Source organism: Helicoverpa armigera, chromosome 4, assembly GCF_030705265.1.
Source record: "Helicoverpa armigera isolate CAAS_96S chromosome 4, ASM3070526v1, whole genome shotgun sequence".
Classification (NCBI taxonomy): Eukaryota; Metazoa; Arthropoda; class Insecta; order Lepidoptera; family Noctuidae; genus Helicoverpa; species Helicoverpa armigera.
This window is the reverse complement of record NC_087123.1, coordinates 7,245,832-7,263,814: the sequence shown is the minus strand read 5'-3', so window position 1 is coordinate 7,263,814 and position 17,983 is coordinate 7,245,832. Positions and strand designations below refer to the sequence as shown.

General features: G+C 36.6%; 3 protein-coding genes across 9 annotated transcripts; 1 reads left to right on the top strand and 2 right to left on the bottom strand.

The window, feature by feature from the left end:
• Positions 1-246: 246 nt before the first annotated feature.
• Positions 247-1,902, bottom strand: LOC110379005 (large ribosomal subunit protein eL37). The gene is made up of 3 exons (XM_021338489.3): positions 1,771-1,902; positions 1,466-1,601; positions 247-419 (listed from the first exon to the last, which is right to left on the bottom strand). The coding sequence occupies exons 1-3, from the start codon at positions 1,771-1,773 to the stop codon at positions 280-282; spliced, it is 279 nt and encodes a 92-aa protein (XP_021194164.1). The 5' UTR covers positions 1,774-1,902; the 3' UTR covers positions 247-279.
• A 1,179-nt stretch (positions 1,903-3,081) lies between these two features.
• On the top strand, positions 3,082-5,040 carry LOC110378990 (GPN-loop GTPase 2). Of its 2 annotated transcripts, none has more exons than XM_021338471.3 (2): positions 3,082-3,253; positions 3,968-5,040. In XM_021338471.3, the coding sequence occupies exon 2, from the start codon at positions 4,124-4,126 to the stop codon at positions 5,021-5,023; it is 900 nt and encodes a 299-aa protein (XP_021194146.3). In that variant the 5' UTR covers positions 3,082-3,253; positions 3,968-4,123; the 3' UTR covers positions 5,024-5,040. The 2 variants fall into 2 exon arrangements, with proteins under 2 accessions (XP_021194146.3, XP_021194143.3); XM_021338468.3 differs by having other exon boundaries at positions 3,694-5,040.
• Positions 5,041-5,717: 677 nt separating this feature from the next.
• Positions 5,718-17,674, bottom strand: LOC110379001 (constitutive coactivator of PPAR-gamma-like protein 1 homolog). Of its 6 annotated transcripts, none has more exons than XM_049847332.2 (19): positions 17,524-17,674; positions 17,001-17,210; positions 16,075-16,253; positions 15,591-15,704; positions 15,060-15,206; positions 14,488-14,649; positions 14,100-14,295; positions 13,919-14,028; positions 13,448-13,645; positions 12,884-13,163; positions 12,648-12,807; positions 12,368-12,493; positions 11,898-12,024; positions 11,596-11,820; positions 10,961-11,167; positions 10,562-10,743; positions 10,306-10,391; positions 8,694-8,827; positions 5,718-8,533 (listed from the first exon to the last, which is right to left on the bottom strand). In XM_049847332.2, the coding sequence occupies exons 2-19, from the start codon at positions 17,146-17,148 to the stop codon at positions 8,465-8,467; spliced, it is 2,850 nt and encodes a 949-aa protein (XP_049703289.2). In that variant the 5' UTR covers positions 17,149-17,210; positions 17,524-17,674; the 3' UTR covers positions 5,718-8,464. The 6 variants fall into 6 exon arrangements, with proteins under 6 accessions (XP_049703289.2, XP_049703292.2, XP_049703291.2 ...); XM_049847335.2 differs by having other exon boundaries at positions 11,913-12,024; XM_049847334.2 differs by having other exon boundaries at positions 14,100-14,292.
• Positions 17,675-17,983: the final 309 nt, after the last annotated feature.

Below are 17,983 nucleotides of genomic sequence, written 5' to 3'. Positions count from 1 at the left end.
AGTTTTCCTCTTTATAATATTAGTATAGATAATTCAACCTGAATATTTTTAAAATTCCATGTCTTGAAAGAAAGAAAATCCATTTAATTCAAACATTTAAGTCTTGGATTGATTTAAAAAATTTAATATGTATTTCTAACGAAAAAAAAAAAGTTTGGATGTGAAAATTTGTTATCCATTCAACCCGATCATGTTGTGATTAAATATTTTATTCATTAAGGGTTTTCTAAAAATAAAAGCGTGAAATAGGTTTGTTTTTTTATTAGCTTAGCAGTAAGTTTACGACGAGGCTACAGCTTTCTTGGGAGTAGGTTTGCCTTCCTTGAAGCCATTGCGGAAACGCCTCCTCACGATTTTCAGGTGACGCATGCGGCCAGTTCCTGTGGTCTTCCTGCGCTTAGCCTTCACTGACCAGTGGTCTGTAAAAATTAAATTATTATGTTCAGTGTACATTTTTATTAAATACTCAAGTGAGTAGATAAAATTATAAAAAAGAAAAAATTACCATTATAAATATGATAAAATATTCTCCAATTTTTTATATCCTTTTGTAATGGGTAATAATAAAATTGTTTGAATACAAGATCACATAAACGTATTACAGAACATTCATAATGATCAGAGTTCAGATAGTTTACCTACATTATACAAAGAAATATTCTATGTGGGAAATATTTCTTCAATCAGAGTAGGATAATTTAAGGATAAAGACAACAGACTCTGAATAGACAGTCTGCATTTACATTAGAGCCCAAAAGTATAACACTGTTGTCAAAAGGAATGCTTTCAGCACCAAATATCTTGACTTCAAGTGATCGCTGTGTCCTATTAGCCTTATTCTATTTCGATAAGATGACACATTCAAGTGTAATGGATTATCGATATATTATGTTGATTTTTCTTTACTTAACTAATGGATAACTGTATTTATACTTTGGACCAATTGCATGTAAATAGCAGTTAGGCCAACTTTATTTTACCTGTACATTTTGTATTACTATGCTGACAATTGTTGTCTGCGCTCCATTTGTCAATTACTTTAGTATTATTAAATCTGAGTAAGAGTAAACATTGTTTAAACAAACAAATTTCTAAACCAGGGTCCCAGCACAGTACTCATAACATCACAAAAACAATGTAATCACCATACAATACCAAGTCTGGCAAAGATTCTATAGCTATCTTGATAAAAATATTCCACATGCCTTGCAACCTGCAAGACTCTATCAGTCCTAAGTCCTAAGACACCCATCAACGAGATATACAATATTAACTGCCAGGTCAAACGTGTGGTGATTTTCATTTATATCAAGTTATTTGACAATGATTTTACAACAATAACAATAAGTTGAAATCGTTATGCGGTTTTTATAAACTGTTTCATTTAGAAAATTCACTTTTCATACTCTAGCGAGGCACCGGCCTCATGAAACGAAGAAACAACATATATAACATTAGTACTTACAGGAACGGAGTTTAGCTGCAGGGTATCCGCACTGTGCACATTTTGACTTTTGGATGTGGTAGGACGATCTGCCACACCTTCTGCACAAGGTGTGTGTCTTGTTACGACGCTTACCAAAGCTCGAAGTACCCTTCGTCTGCAATGAACATTTACAGGTTATGATTCAAAAATCTTCAGAAAATCACTAATACACGTAATTTACATTTCACATGGCAAATACAAGATAAATTATTTCGAATTTGGATTGCAATGTTTCTTAAATAATAAGATTAATTTAGATATAAATTACAAAAACTATACAGTACCATCTTGTCAGAATTTGACAAGCCAAGAGAAAACAAATCTGTCAGACAGTCGTGACAATGTTACCAGAAATATGAAAAACGGAATATTGCCAGACTTCCAAAATAATGAAATTCAAAAATATGTAAATAGTGCGTACTAAGGCAGGGCGGTCCCTAGACCTACAATAAAATTTTGCAATGTTACAATAAAATAATGTGTAATATTTTTGTTATTAAAATCATTGCGCAGGCCCCAATTTTAAACCTAAATATTAATAATTTTGCACAATATTGTATTTATTGCGTAATTTTATTGATTGTCTAGATTGCGCCTTAAGGTATCTCCACACTACTAACACTACTCAGGGGGCAATCGCCTCACCTCCACCAAGTTTTCTAGACTACTTTGCATGCAATCATATTCATTGGTGCACATAGCGTAGCAGTGGTGGAAACGAATTTAACGTACGGCATACTTAGGTCGAGCTGCGCGTCCTACTCGCAAAAATACTTCTTAGCACATCTTCCTCATACTGCTACATAGCTTAGCATCAGTGAAAACTGTCTCAGCTATGCTATTACGTTTTCGTTGCATATCAGCATAGCACATCTCTGGTTGTTAAGCGGCCTTATGTTACGCCATCTCTGCCTTTCGGGGACACTTTTGATAAGTCGAAAGTTAGCATTCTGGCACGCATTGGCTGCGATCAATTTTACCGAGTAACTTACCGTCGCCGAGGAAAGACGCAAATAGTGTGGAGATTTATATTACATGAAAATGCATACTATCGCATATCGTAGTAGTGTGTAGCCGCGTAGCTAATATAATCATCGGAGCGGATTTTGAGCGCTGACTTTCAGAAGAGATTTATTGGGTCACTTTGGTGGTATGAAGTGAGGCGCGGGGCGGGGAAAAGCGGTGATTGGCCCGCAGCGCATCGCGTCATAGCCAATCAATTTTTATAAAATATATTTTTCTTTTTTATAATTTATATTAAAGAATAAATTAAATTCGAGGTCAAAAATGTTAACAAGTACCAAGGTACGTAGTAGTTTTTTTTTGTCAAACTAGAAAAAACTTATATTTTAAATTAGAAACCATTTCTCAATTAAATAAATAAATATAAAATCTTTCTTTAAATCATTGAGCCAGTATGAAATTATGTAGGGAACTTAGGAAAAAATAAATAATAAAAGGGTGTGTGTTTTTTCTCGCCATAAAGTATACTTTGCGCAAATCGATCCCCACTCCTTCGCCGAGCGCTCAATATCCGTGCCGACCACTGACCTCTAGTGCCGACCGATGATTTTAGTCTTTGCTATATGCTCTATGATGCACACTTGACGTTACTGATTGATTCATTCATTTCTAGACGAAAACAAATATTTGCGATTGGGAATAAAATTGCGATATCATTATTTTATTCGATTGCGATTAAATTGAGGCATCCCGATTGATAATTGGTAAATTTAAGTATTAACCCGAGATTGGAAATTGTTGAAGGTACGTTATAATTTATGTGAATATTTCTCAAACTGTGTGTGTAGTTCTATTAGGTACTTATTGGTTATGTTGTTGAAGTTATAAATTGCACCCAACTAAACAGTATAGGATACAAATAATTATATTATATGTCCTTCTTTTATTATTCATGCATTGCACAGGCATTAACATTGATTCCTGTCCCTGGAGTCCTAGCCATTAGAACTGCTGCTACTCATGGCATAGCATCACTCGATCCATTTTATTGTGCTTGACAAAATCTTATTAGTTACTCTCTGGGTGAATTTTGTTAAGTAATTAAGAAACCATTCTGCAATCAGATCCTGTTATCACACAGCTGGACAAAAAAATGTTGGATTTTGTAAATCCATTATGAATAAAGACATCCTCCTTCATTTTTTAATGTAATCAGGATTACTCACTTTACTTTTCTATTTTAGATATTTATCAAAATGGAACTGCTAGATATTATGAAAAATTTAACTATAAAACACACACCAAATGAAGGTGATCAACAGTTGTTCAAATCTATAGCAGCAGATATTGATAATGTTCACACAGAAATAGTCTTTGCAGAGTATTCTGATAAAATAATGCTTCTTGTATCACAATACCAGAAGATTGGAAGTATGCTCATGGTACAAAAAGATCAAGTTCACAGTCCTCTAGGTAGTAATGACATTTATACTACAAAAGTTATTTTTGGTGCTTCAGGAGAAGAGCAGCAAGTTGCAGCGAGATACTTGGCAGAAGCAATTAACATTACAAAACCACTTTATATTTTTATAAATCTTAAATCATATGATATTGAAACAGTCAAGGCTTGCAAAGATATAATTATAGATATAAGAAGTAAAACAGAGTCTTAACATGGACACATTCAGTGCAAAAAGATTTAAGTCTGTACAAAAATATTATGGTCAACTGGTTTTGGGACCTCCAGGGGCAGGAAAAACAACATACTGTTGGAAAATGTCAGAATTGTTGCGAAAACTGGGAAGAAATGTTGTAGTTATTAACTTGGATCCAGCAAATGATCTAACATCTTATAAACCTGATATTGATATCAGACAATTAGTTGTCCTTGAGGAAGTAATGGATCAACATAATCTTGGTCCCAATGGTGCGTTGTTGTACTGCATGGAATTTTTAGAAAAGAACATTGATTGGTTATTGGATCAAATCAAAGGCGACAATTATACTAATTTTATATTTGACTTACCTGGTCAGGTAGAACTGTATTGTCATCATAAGAGTTTAAGCAAAATATTTTCTGAACTTTCCAATAAAGGGAACATACAATTATGTGTTGTGCATTTGGTGGATTCACACCATTGTTCTGATGCTGGGAAATTTATTGCAGCCTTGATGTTATCACTAAGTGCAATGTTGAAAATTGGATTACCTCATATCAATTTATTGACAAAAGCAGATTTATTAAAAAAACATATAGATAAGTTACAGTTTGGAATAGATTTCTATACTGAAGTGCTTGATTTGAATTATTTGCTAGATTGCTTGGACACTGATGTATTTACCAGTAGATATAAGAAATTAAACAGTGCTTTTGTTTCTATAATTGAAGATTATAGCTTAGTTACTTTTCAATTGGTTAATTTATGTAAAGAAGAAAGTTTACAAAATGTAAGAAAATTGGTAGACAAATCAAGTGGATATGTTTTTAAAGCTGAAGAAGGAAGACATATTAATAGTATGTTAGCTTGTGCTATGGGTGTCAGTGAACCAGTTGATGTTGATGATCTTGAATAAAGTATATTTCCAAGTAACTGGTTTTTAACTTTCTTTGAATAGCTCCTAATATTCCTATTTATTACCGTCATTTTGGTCGATCTCAACTTCACATAATATAAAATGGGCCTATGCGGTATTTTCTAGCGATGAACTAATACCGCCGCCTGATGGCAACTGGCAGTTTTTATTCTCAATCTCAATAGCCACCTGGGCAATCCATGCCACGGAGACTGGTAACTGGGTGGGGCCTTAGCGGGCTTACCAGGCTTTAGAAGTACATTGCTAGCAAACCTCTGCTTGCAGCAATGCAGTGTCAATCAAGCCTTAGTTTTGAGTTGATATTGTCTTATTGTGAGTGATCAATTGATATTGGCTTGATAAAACCATATTTGTTACAGTTGCAATAGGTACATAACGAAATTCGCTACTCTACACATAATATATTTATAGTAAAAATGTTCATATTTAATTAACAGGGAAAACAGACTATGTCCAGAAACATGAAAGAAATATACAACAAACTGTTGGAGACAGAAACAGCAATTGATCAAATGCTCACTGAGAAAAAATATGTGCAAGTGAAATTGCTTCATCAATACAACGACATCAAAGATGCTGCTCAAATTGTCATTGATCATATCGCAAACTTAGAAGGAACAACTGTTACACAGGTCCATAAAAGGTTACTATTAAAGGAATGAAATAAAATATCTTTGTATAGTAATGGAACGTTTTATTTGAAGACAAATACAACTCTTTACAATTTAAATTTCATCCAAATTTTTTTGTGTTCATAAACTAAATTAATGAACAATTTTTAAAATTTCACATTGCGGGTTTACGTACGTAGTTTCTTAAGTTATAAGTGTTTTCAAAAAGCCACGGTTCCACGTTTGCTACTTCAATTACGAAAAATGTATGTTTAACATGACAAGTATTCTAATATATTTTGATTATTATATGTTGATAATCATGACCATTGTCAGCAAACAAAATTTATAAAATGTAGGTAGATAGTAAAAGTTATCATATTGTTGAGAATAATCTAAAACTATAGTGAATAATGGATTTAAAAGAGATAAATAAAATCTACTTCCTCCTTTGAATCATATCTAGTTTTTAAGTATGTGGTAATGTATAACATGAAAATGGAGAATAACGAAGGTATCTTAATAATTGAATTAGGTCTTAGTTACAGTTTAAGAGTACCTTTCAGTGGTAAAATATCAGTATTATCTCCCATATTACAAGATTATTATTTGTCACATGCTTTTACCAATGTTATACATAATTCTTAAACAAATCAAAATACATTGAAGTTAAAACTCTAAACGCTAACATGGTGTCTATTTAATAAGCAAGCAATAATTATATAAATGTTTAAATGTATAATATAAAGTGCATGTCGCAGAGCGCGACAGCTTGCGAATACTTTGCAATGTGAGCGTCCACATGCAAGTTGAACGCTCGAGCTCTGCAGGGCGGAGGACGAAGGCCCCGCCCCTGCCACTGCCGTGGCGACCTTACCAAGTCAGAGGCATTACTTTGATTTGCATTTTGCATTAGTGTCTTGGAACAGCATTGTGGCTGCTGCATGTGTGCACTGCACTCAAGTTCTGATCATTAATTGATTGTAAGATTCAATCAATTATATATATATTTATATATGTTATTGTGACAACATATTTTGTTATTATGTTCTGGCCAGGGTTTAAAGCGTTCAAAATTGTAAAGTCTTCATTAAGTTCCATTTCCGACTGGCGTGAACTGTGCAATTACCGTGGAAGGATTTGAATGGAATGTAAATTTACTTAACCAATTGCAACAGTTATTCACCATTCGAGTTATTTAGTAAGACTGTCCTTATATCGATGTTTCTCATTCCAGCTAAATTTAAGTATAACAATATAACAAATTTACAAAAATACATATAAAGTGAAGAACATTCGCAATGTTGAAATTCCCAAAAATGCATATAAATATATCACTAATAACAAATCTACGATTTCCTATCGAAATAATACCCTATATTACGTGGAAGTATCAAGATGCGAATGTTCATTCAGTTTTAATAAACGTTTATCGTTAGACTTAAATCTATGAGTTTCAGACTCGTTTCAGGCAGTCCCACAGATTTCAAAGCACCAAGAATCATTCAATAAATGCACTTTTTACACTATGTCCCATTTTCATTCGCTATTGAATGGAACATTTAACAATAAACATTTTGTGATCACAGTCCCACATTGAAGTAGCTTTTTGTGCCATCATATTATTTGCAGTGACCATGGTGGTAAAGTTTATTCAGACATGTTTTATTTTAAACACAACAACACTCGCACACACATCAAATACGCCTAAACAATGACTCAAGAAATCCCAAAAACAAGTCTGAAAACATTTTGGTTTAGTCTATGCAATCAATCATTGATGAAACTTCGTTATTCTGTTCAAGTTGGGCTTTCATTTACTGTGTGAGAACAAAGTATTTTAAACTTTTGTGTATGGTCATTTCATAAGACGATTTATTCTATTAATTTGATAGGGATTTCATAGACCAAACCATCTTAAAAGTAAAAAATTATGATTTGGTAAATTGTAAATATACTATGTGTAAATAAATAATATTGACTTAGTACTCATATGCTTAAAAATAAAACATACTACGTACTAAGTCATCTCACTTTTCAATAAAACATGACTTAACAATCAACAGGTCAATTTAGTAATATATAATTATACTTTAAATATCACTCGTCAAATAGTGGGTGCTTTTAGGTCCATATTATTTGCTATCTCAAATCATAGAACCTATTTCCCTTTGGTCACATTTTCTCTAGAAATATAGATGTTGTTTTTCAGTTTACAGTATTATTGGTCTCCTTATAGTACAATACAAAATAACCAGAGCCATATTCGTCTTAGTAGGGTTTATTGGGGCATAAAATGAGCCTCACTTGTCTTTAATAATCTTATTAATTGAACACTTATTGTGTCAATTCAAGTAATACAAAATCAGTCTCAAAATAGGGAAGTCTTTTAGATCTTCAGGCACGTATACTTTTAACAGGTGGTTAGTCACCATCCAAGCTATAACAAAATCTCTAAAATAGATTTGGTGGATATCCCCTTTAGGAATAAATATTATTATGCAACCTCACAAATACGTGCTAAAACAATCACATTTCCGACGTATTTTCCCAAGAAGTGTTTAGACACATACATTTTGATTGTGTATTATCTTATTTGCCGATACGATTTTAAACCGTGAAATATTGCAAAAAATGTTATTACATTTTTATAGTATAACTGAGTTATAGCAAGCTTTCCTCAAAATATATAAAACAATTTTACTGAACTATTTAAAACACAAGCCACGAAAAATTAAACTAAGTTGATTTCAAATCAGTACTAAATAAAAATAAAACAATAACGAAGTTACCTTTCAATATGAATACTTTAGTTTGAAACTGGTGCATCACCTTGACCAATGTGTTCCTTTTCAGAATTGTGGCATTGCTCCGCCACCTAAAATATATCATGAGATTAAATTAATCTTAATGTGATCCTAAATTATTAAGAGTTTAGATAAAAAACTAAAGAGAATAGGAAAGCTTTGTTGTAAATTCCATAATAATTATGTTAACTGTTGTCATTGTGCGGTTGCTGTAATTTATTCAGCAGTCACCTTATTTTTATCAAGTGGGCCATTTGCCTCCACTGTTTGAGCGAGGTCAGACTTCTGGCTGGAACTTTTTTTCTTTCCTTTACCCATATTTTTCTTGGCATTTTTGGCAGTCTTCATTTTCTGAGGCTGTGCACCTGTGAAAAAAGCATACATATAGGTAAATAAATGCGTTTGATACAAGTGTGGCTACAGTACGGCTAACGTGCGCCGGGATGCAACTTAATGCAATGTTTTCTCGACACAGTTTTCTCACACATAAATTTTTCCAGCTTTTAAATTATGTAGTAAATTCTTTTTGATTGGTAATTTATTTTTGAAAACGATTTAATGTCCCTGTTTAGATCGATTCTTCTTGGCTGTAGACGCTCATCAAAACGCTAAAACGCGGGCCAGGGCACTGCATGCTCCTACGAATAACTTAGAGAAATTCCATTCGACCCGCCCTTTCCGAATTCGTAGCCTCATAAGGGCGCATTCACACGACACGCGCACGCCTCGCGCCAACCCTTTAGGTTCATAACGACAACTTCCCAAGACGTTCACACTCCCAAAACGTCTACTTCCCAAAAATGTCTATTTCCCATTTCGTCTACTTTCCCATAACGAAGACAAATCTATAATTCCCGAAAAGTCCACTTCCCATAAGGTCAACTCTCAAAACGTCCACTTTCTAAATAGTTTTTTTTTTTTCAATATTTTACGGCTCCCAGTAGGAATTTAAATTTTTGTGTAAAATTATTTTTAAAAATTATAATTATAGTGGTTAGCTATTATAGTAGCTCAATTAGTCATAGTTCAAGATATTTTCATGAAAGTCAACATTGTTAATATTCGTATACAGCGGGTAGTTGCAAAACAAATTATGATGTTAGTCGTATTGTACAGAATTAGCATTAAACGTTCTTTTGAACATTGTAAGGCGCGTGTGAATATTCAAATTGCTTTTAAAAATGGACTTAACAATAATTAAAAACCAAAAAGGTAACGACTGTGTGTTGTCAGATGGCTATCGCTATTATTTAGCAAAACGTAATAAAAACGAGACGACTTTATGGAGATGTGAAAACCGTGTTTCGTGTTCTGCAACTATAACGTTGAATAGTGGCCGTACCAATATTTTGAGAAAGACGAATCACTCCTGCGCATCCAATAGTCATCGAAATGAGATATTTCAGTTCATTGTGCGTGATCAGCGCATGTCATCTGAATACGCCCTAAGACGTGCACTGTTTCTTAGGGTACGTTCAGACAGACCGTCTCGGAGAGGAGACCAAATTCTTAACACGTAGAAAATCGAGGACTTAGTATTTGTAGTAAGCTTTATTTCTGCATGCCTTATTTTGTCATTAAGAATGCTCGAAGGCAATTGGTGTAAAATAATGAGAGGAGCCGACCGGCTCCGATCGTGTTAATTTTTTTCGGCCTCGCAGACGTTTGGCTCCGATTGCATCCTCCTTCAGCCGATCGATTCCGGTCTGTGTGAAAAGAAAAATGAGCGCCGATGCTCTCCGAGCCGGTCTGTGTGAACGGACCCCCAGTCTGCGCGCTAGTAACTTGTATCTCTCGCAGAGGGCGAAACTAGTGATCATTTGTAACATTTCAATTCACTTACCATCAGCATCAGTGTCGGCGGCAGAGGCGTCTTCATGTGGGCTGCCTTCCTCTTGCTGATTAATATCTTCGGGTCTCACGGTTTTGCTGCAAAAATCAAGCGAGCGATATAGACATAAATCGGCAGTGACGGCCCGACACTAAATTTTGTGGCTTCTAAAGGCAAAACGTATGCAAATATAAAAAGTATAGTATCACTACTAGTATCAGACTAACCGTCTTATAAACGCATCCTCATTTCGGTGCAACAAACATACCCGTTAACGGTGAGCGTGGTGGGCTTGACGGGCTCGTCCTGGTCGCGGCGCGAGCGACGGGCGGCCCGCGCGGGCGGCGCCGGCGCCCGCGGCCCCGCGCGCCGCGCCCGCCCGCGCCCGCCGCGCCACCCGCGCCCGCCGTACGCGTTGCGCGGCGGCGGCGTGTAGCCCACGTAGCTCACCTGCAATGTTCACACCTGTACTGACGGACCCGGGCCTGGTTACCGAGAGTTGGTTAGTTATCTGATAGTTGATGCTATGTACCAGATAAATGCTGCTTATATATTTTCAAGTACTTGCTGCATACCCCTCGTAATCCTCCAGCGTCTATTAGGACATCATCACTTGCCTAGCTTTCTTCTAACTATGTTGAGGTTGAGTTGTTTGTTAATGACGTACTTGAGGATAACGGGCGGTGCGTGTGGGGTAACTGCCGCCGCCCCACTGACCCACCACGACGCCGGCGATCTCGAGACGAGCGCCGCGGCCGCGGCCGCGAGCCCAGCCGCCCAGCGGCCCGCCCACCACGCCCGCCACCAGCGGCAGCGGCGGCATCGCGAACTCCACCTCCAACCCCTCCAGGATAGCTTTGCGCATACGTTCCACCTATAAAACAAATAATACTTCACCAATGTAGAAAAGCAGTTCAAATCAATTCCACTAGCGGTTTACTAACTTAATTTATACTAATATTATAAAGTTGAAGAGTTTGTTTGAACGCGCTTTTCCAGGAATTACTAGTCCGATTTGAACAATTTTTTCGGTGTTAGATAGCCTATTTATCGAGGAAGGCTATAGGCTACTTTTCGGGTTCGTGCAGAGGTTCCCACGGGATGCGGGTGAAACCGCTGGCAGAAGCTAGTGAGATATATTACAGATACAAAGTAGCCCCATAATATGATATTATTAAGTAGTCCATATTACTGAACTGCAAGTTTCATCGAAATATATCACAATGTTCGTGTGATTCAGAATTGACTAAATGATACCATTCGATCAAGAGTAACAGAGTGAGAGAGGAGAGGCTGGGATACCTTGACGACAGTGTCGAGGTGGTTGTCGCAGAGCTGCGCGAGGTGCTTGCAGTGGTTGGCGCGGTGCAGGTTGCGCTGCAGCAGCTTGCCGTCGAAGTACAGCCAGGGCGCGGCCACGAGCCAGGGCACGGGCGCGCCGCACGCGTCGTTGGCCAGCAGCGCGGCCTCGGCGCCCGCCATCACCAGCGCGCCCAGCTGCACGCCGCGCGAGTTGATGCCGCTCACCTGCAAGCGCAGCGCGTCATTCCACAAGCGTCACGCGGTGATCAATTACCAGCTCAAAATTATAGAACGTTACTGACACTTTTCACACTTACGGTCATTTCTTGCAAATGGAGCGCATTCATGAGATCGTTTGAGAAAGCTGTAGCCAAAAATGCGTCCAACTCTTGTCGCCTCAATATTTGAATTTGAGATGTCATTATAAATCTGTAAATCCATGCATGTTTAGAGGTAATTAATGGTTCAAACCTTTTATGCCGTATCTTGGGAATAACTTGACCCAAGATTGAAAACTGCGGGAGGTAAATGTGTCATCCAAAAATCTAGCAACAACATAAGCACGACAATGGATTACTTTTCTGAAACTAAATACTCTGAGGCTAGGTACAGGAGCAGTTAAGGTATTAGGCGATATCTTCTTTAAATGCCGTCACGCCCTTTTAAGCTACAATTTTATCAACATATCGCGAGGTTAAACAAGAAATACAAATAGAAATCAATCCTTCCTTGAAATATTCTTCCAATATTGATCTCAATAATTTAATCTTACCTTAACACAGTGGCTAATATTAGCAAATGTTGCGGTACATAGGATGTATTTAACATCAAAGGAGTATCAGAACGCATGCAAGAGAGGAAAGCTCTCATACGGCGACATTTATCATCTTGGGCAGTTCTGTAACCAAAAATTATAGACAAAATTAATTACAGTAAAATATAAAACGTTGTAAATATGCAAAATGAAGTATGCAAGTGGGCTTAATTTCTGCTGTTTGAACAGCTGAATAATAAGACTAATGAAAAAGATACCTAAAAGCTGTAAAGCTCACCCGAACCAAAGCCTTTGCACTGTTGGTACAGGCCAATCTAGGACAACTCCTGGAACAATTTCCGGACTTTTCCCAGGGTTTACGCGAGAATATATCCATTCTGATATCTGAACAGTGCAAGGACGTTCAATAGTCGATGACGAACTTGTCGAGCCTTCCTCTGAAAAACAAAAAACAATATTGGGCATGCTCTACATTCGTATATTTCAGTGTCAATGTAAGGGTATAAGGTTTACCTTTAGCTTTTTGTGCCATAAAGCGGTGATGATGCATGTTATACAATATAGCATAAACATTCTGTCTGACCGGTCTAAAGAAATGGTGGATTGAAGGTATTTCGCGGTGATTGTCATCCTCCATGAGTACTGGCAGCGTGACCTGTCGGTGCGTGAGGATGGACAGCATGTGCGGGTGCATGAGGCCGCGGGCGTGGCGCTCGGCGCAGGTCCGCAGCACCTCCGCCGGCGCCGGGGGACAGTTGTCCTCGCTTTGGATAGCCTTCGTCGCTGGCCGGCTCTATAATCATAATAATAACTATTGTGATATAACTACACTTTTGCAGCAGGTACAGAAGTCGAAAACAGTTGGCGCGTTTTCTTTGCAACAAATGGTCTTTCCTTCTAGGAGCAAAACGTTCATCCGAAATTGGTGATGTGACAGCATTCAGGAACAAGTATTCTTTTAACATCAAATCATTATGTGGTAATGCGAACCGCTTTAGACAGCTTAACCTATAGTAATTTCTGTTAAAATGTATGAAACCTAAAACGACATCAATTACACACAAACATATTTCAGACCTCTTTAGTAGCACTTTGTGGTTTTTCATTTTTATCAGCCGGATTGACCAGTTGCTGCTTGGCTGCGCTCGCGTCGCCGGAGTCCAGCGATACCGCCGCAAGTCCGTGCTGTATCTCAGTCGACCTTTCTTCCATGCTAAAGTCGGCGTTAATGGATGCATTTGCTGTTGCCAATTTGTAGTCGTCCAAGCCTTTTTGCTGCAATTTATTGAGTTTGCAGTTTTTCAATTATCTGAAGTGCTTAGTGTAAATAACACAGGGGATGTAATAAAAAACAAAAAAAAAATGGAAGGAAGTGTAAACAAATAAAAAGGTCACTTGCACTTAGACAATAGTTATTTAAATTTAGAACTAGTGATCATGCAACAATATCTGTCAATTTGCCAATGGATGCCAATGGTGTTTTGATGACGATGTAAAAGGCGTGGATGACTATAGCAATTTTGATAATCTGTAGAATAAAATAAAAACCTCATGTTCAGATGATTCAGCTGCCAGTTTAGAAGTGTCCAAGTCTGACGAAGTTGCCTGTGGGCTAAGATCAGCTTTTTGATTCTTTTTGTTATTCTTTGGACGACGGCCTATAATAAAAATTGGTTAGAAATTCGTACTTAAAAATATTTTCATTTTTTTTTCTGTGAATATGTGTTACCTGATGCAGTTCTGTACTTCAAGAAACCATCTTTGGTACCATTCAAATAATATTGAACAGCTTGTTTAAGTTTGGCAGCTCGGAGATCATTAAGGTCACCAAATACGTCAATACATGCAGCGTCTATGTCAGACGATGGCAACTCACGGACATATTGACAAATGGCTTTTACTAAAGCTTCAGGAGGCACCTGCTGCTGAAAATGTTATCAACTTTTACTGAACATATTAACCACTGATTAGTATATATACTTACTTAATTTTCTATTTTTTTTTAATTGGAAGTCTAGAGGGGTTAAATTTTTGCGCAATACAATATGAATATTAACATTGCAAGCAATATTAGCTAGACTACTTTTTAATTTGAAATTAATCATTGGCTTTCGCACCTTTTTTTGCGTTATTCCCAAACGCTTATAGAAATCAGTCAAACTAGTCTCGGAAAGGATGGTCCCACCAAGGAGTGCGGCCATAAGGCACAATCGATCTTGAGGCACTTCCAACACTTGTGGCAGCTCATGCACCATATACTCTTTAGTTTCCAAAGATGACTGAAATTATTAATAAACACATATTTAATCCTTACTACTATTATAAATATGAAAAACCAACTTGATTTGGTAAACAGACTAAAGCCTGAGATAGGACCCAAGTTACGGTATTCCTGGGATGAAACTACAGGGAACCGCTGGTGTATAATACAATACATTTGTTTACAATTTTACATCATGAAAAACATTATACCCCATAAAATTGATCAATTCATAATCTATCAAACCAAATTAACAGAAATAAAGAAAATAAAATATGCAATGAATCAAGTAAAGTGTAATGTTTAGTTGGTTTTTTAATGTCATCCATAGATACAATAAAGTCTCTCCCCAGCCTCTTTTCAGTTCTGCTGACATAATTTTAGCTGCATAAATTATATAGGTACTTTAAAAAAATAGTTGTAACTTACTCTGTAAGTCAGCTTCAGTTGAGATGAACTAAAGTATCTTGGTGGTTGGAAAACCAAATATTCTCCTGAGCAACCAACAAGTCCGGCGTAAGTCTTCTCACGGCAAAGACCAACTACTTCTTGACAGTGATCATCAGATGACACCATCTATAGGATAAAGATTGCAAATATGACATAGGTACAATAATGTTTTCTGAAAAGTTTCAAAGCATGGTTTTTAGATGTTCTATCTCATGAAAATATGTAGTTGTGTGTGTGTATGACTGGATCACTACCAAGTGCTCCCAATTTTTTTAATACAAAGGTGCATGTAAAACTCCATGCTGCCTATCCACCAGGCCGGAGCTAGGCTGCGGAGTGGAGAAACTGAGAAATATTAACCAATAGGATTGCACAAAATCACCGCTCCTCAATCCTATTGGTTAATATTTCTCAGTTTCTCCACTCCACAGCCTAGCTCCGCTCCGGTGGATAGACAGCCTTATGCATCCCAAATGATTAAATTAAAATTATCAATCATAATATACTTACAATAGGGATGTTGAGGTATCTAAGTGCTGTTCGCAGACAGGAATGTAATCCCATTGGTGGTACCCACCATACTTTGGGAGGAGGGGTACCCTTTGTTACAATGTGGCGGAGTACCTGTTAATACAATAAAATATAATTTTTCTATTATTTAACTTGATAATACATCATTCGGAGAAATCTTGTAAACAAACTAAATAAATATGCCCCAAGATATAACACGTATATGAGAAATTAATAGGAAGCAATGGAGGTTCCTTACCAAAAAAGTCCTTCTAAAAATCATCAAATCTACTGTTTATAGCCTCACTTTGGAGTCAGGTTGCTGTATAAAAAGAGATACTAAAAAAAACCTTTTTAAAAGGACACTTAGTTGATTTTAAATATGAAGCAATATTTTTAAACATTTCCCTGTAGTTCTTTCCTGTTTGAATTTAATTCAATTTCTTATATTATTTACTGTATTAGTCATAAACATAACACTAACAGAATTGACCCTCTGTCGATATGTAGCCTGAGTTTGTATCCAATGTTGAGGTAATGCTGGTGGAGTAGGATGTGCACCATTGAAACAGACACATAAAGCAACTTGGTGTTCAGCGAGAGCTTGAGCAAGTGTGGTTAAAAATTGGACACAGCGTGCCCATTGACCACCACATGCCCAATCTGGAACAACAGTTTATATTCAAATATTGTAAATAAACATTCATATTCAAATACTGTGTTCATAGTTCATTTAAATGTTTTAGTATGATTAAGGTGTCACAAATATTACCTTAAAAAATAATAGTGATAACATTTGTTGTTGGTCATAAACATATCAATAAAACAATGCTTGACATAACTATGCAAATGACTACAGGCATGTTTAAGGCGCTTTGCCCACGGAGCAACTTAAGTTGAGGAAACTATCAACATTTTAAAAGTTTCTTGTAAAAAGTTGATAGTTGCTATAACGTTTACGATTGCCGCAATTTTATGGCAATCTGTGAGCAACTTTCATAGCCGAGTTGCTAAATCTACGCAGCGATCAGCGTTCAGTGTGACAGTGGATATCGAAGAAGCAGCATTTGCTCTCATTTTATTACGTCGTCGCCGTCGACGGCGCCAACAAAGACGGAATAATATTTAACAGTTGCTAGTTGCGGCAATTAGGAACTATCTTAGTCATCGATTACAGCAACTGAAAACTGTTGACGATTACCAGAACTCGAAACTCGAGTTGCTATGTGTGCGCGGTTCAATTGAAATATATGTAAACAGCTAGTTGCCAGTTGCCAGTTGCTCCAATCAGTTGCTCCGTGGGCAAAGCGCCTTATTTTTGTTGCTATTAATAAAACCAGTTTTGCAATTGATAATAATTGGCATTCTAATAAGATGAACAACACAAAAAAATATGTACAATATATTTACCTGAAAAGTATCCTCCGTATAGACGATCTAAACATCCTTCCGCGTCGAGAACTAAACGGAATCCGCCGGCATGGTTCCTAGCTATTCGAAACAAATCCACTCCAACACCCTCATTTTCTAAAAACGTTTGAAGATCTTGTATGCCCATTTTTTAAAAAATAAACGATGTAATTATTCGATCGAACACGTTCGTCACGATGAATTAGTAGCCTGGAAGAGAAAAAAATATTATGACGGTAAGTAGTAAGGTCGATAATTTTCACAAATCAATTTGCATTACATTCTTTTTTCTTACAATATACATATATATACGATGTTACAAAATTTTACACTAACATAGCACCATTCGATGTATTAAATTTTAAAATAAGTCTAAAATGAACGTCAAATACCGAGATACGAAAGTTACCGGCACGTAGTCAGCGAAGGTCAAATTCGTTAAGATCAATTGGATTCTACTTGGAAAATGATTTATAGTAATGAAAACTAGAGAAACAATGGAAATAAAGAAAAACTGCCCAACCTTATTAAAAAACCATACCAACAGAGGATTACGATAGGCGTAAGTTAAAAACGGAAGCCATTTGTAATTTTTTTTTATGAATGTCACACTACGAGTGAGTACAGAGATTCTACACGAGCCAGCAAATAAATCTTGAATCTATAGAATATTCGATTCAGAATAGTCGATTATACTAATCAAGTATTTTTATTAATTTAATATTCATGATTCAAGATATAACTGTTACAGCCTTTTTATCGTCCCACTGCTGCTGGGCACAGGCCTCCTCTCACGTGGAGAAGGATTGAGCATTAATCACCACGTTTGCTCAATGCGGGTTGGTGATTTCAGACTTTATAAGTAGTCCAGGTTTCCTCAAGATGTTTTCCTTCACCTTTATGTCAGCCATTGGTGTCCAAGAATTACTTGGAAAGTACATACAAACTTAGAAAAGTTGCATTGGTACTTGCTTGACCTGGAA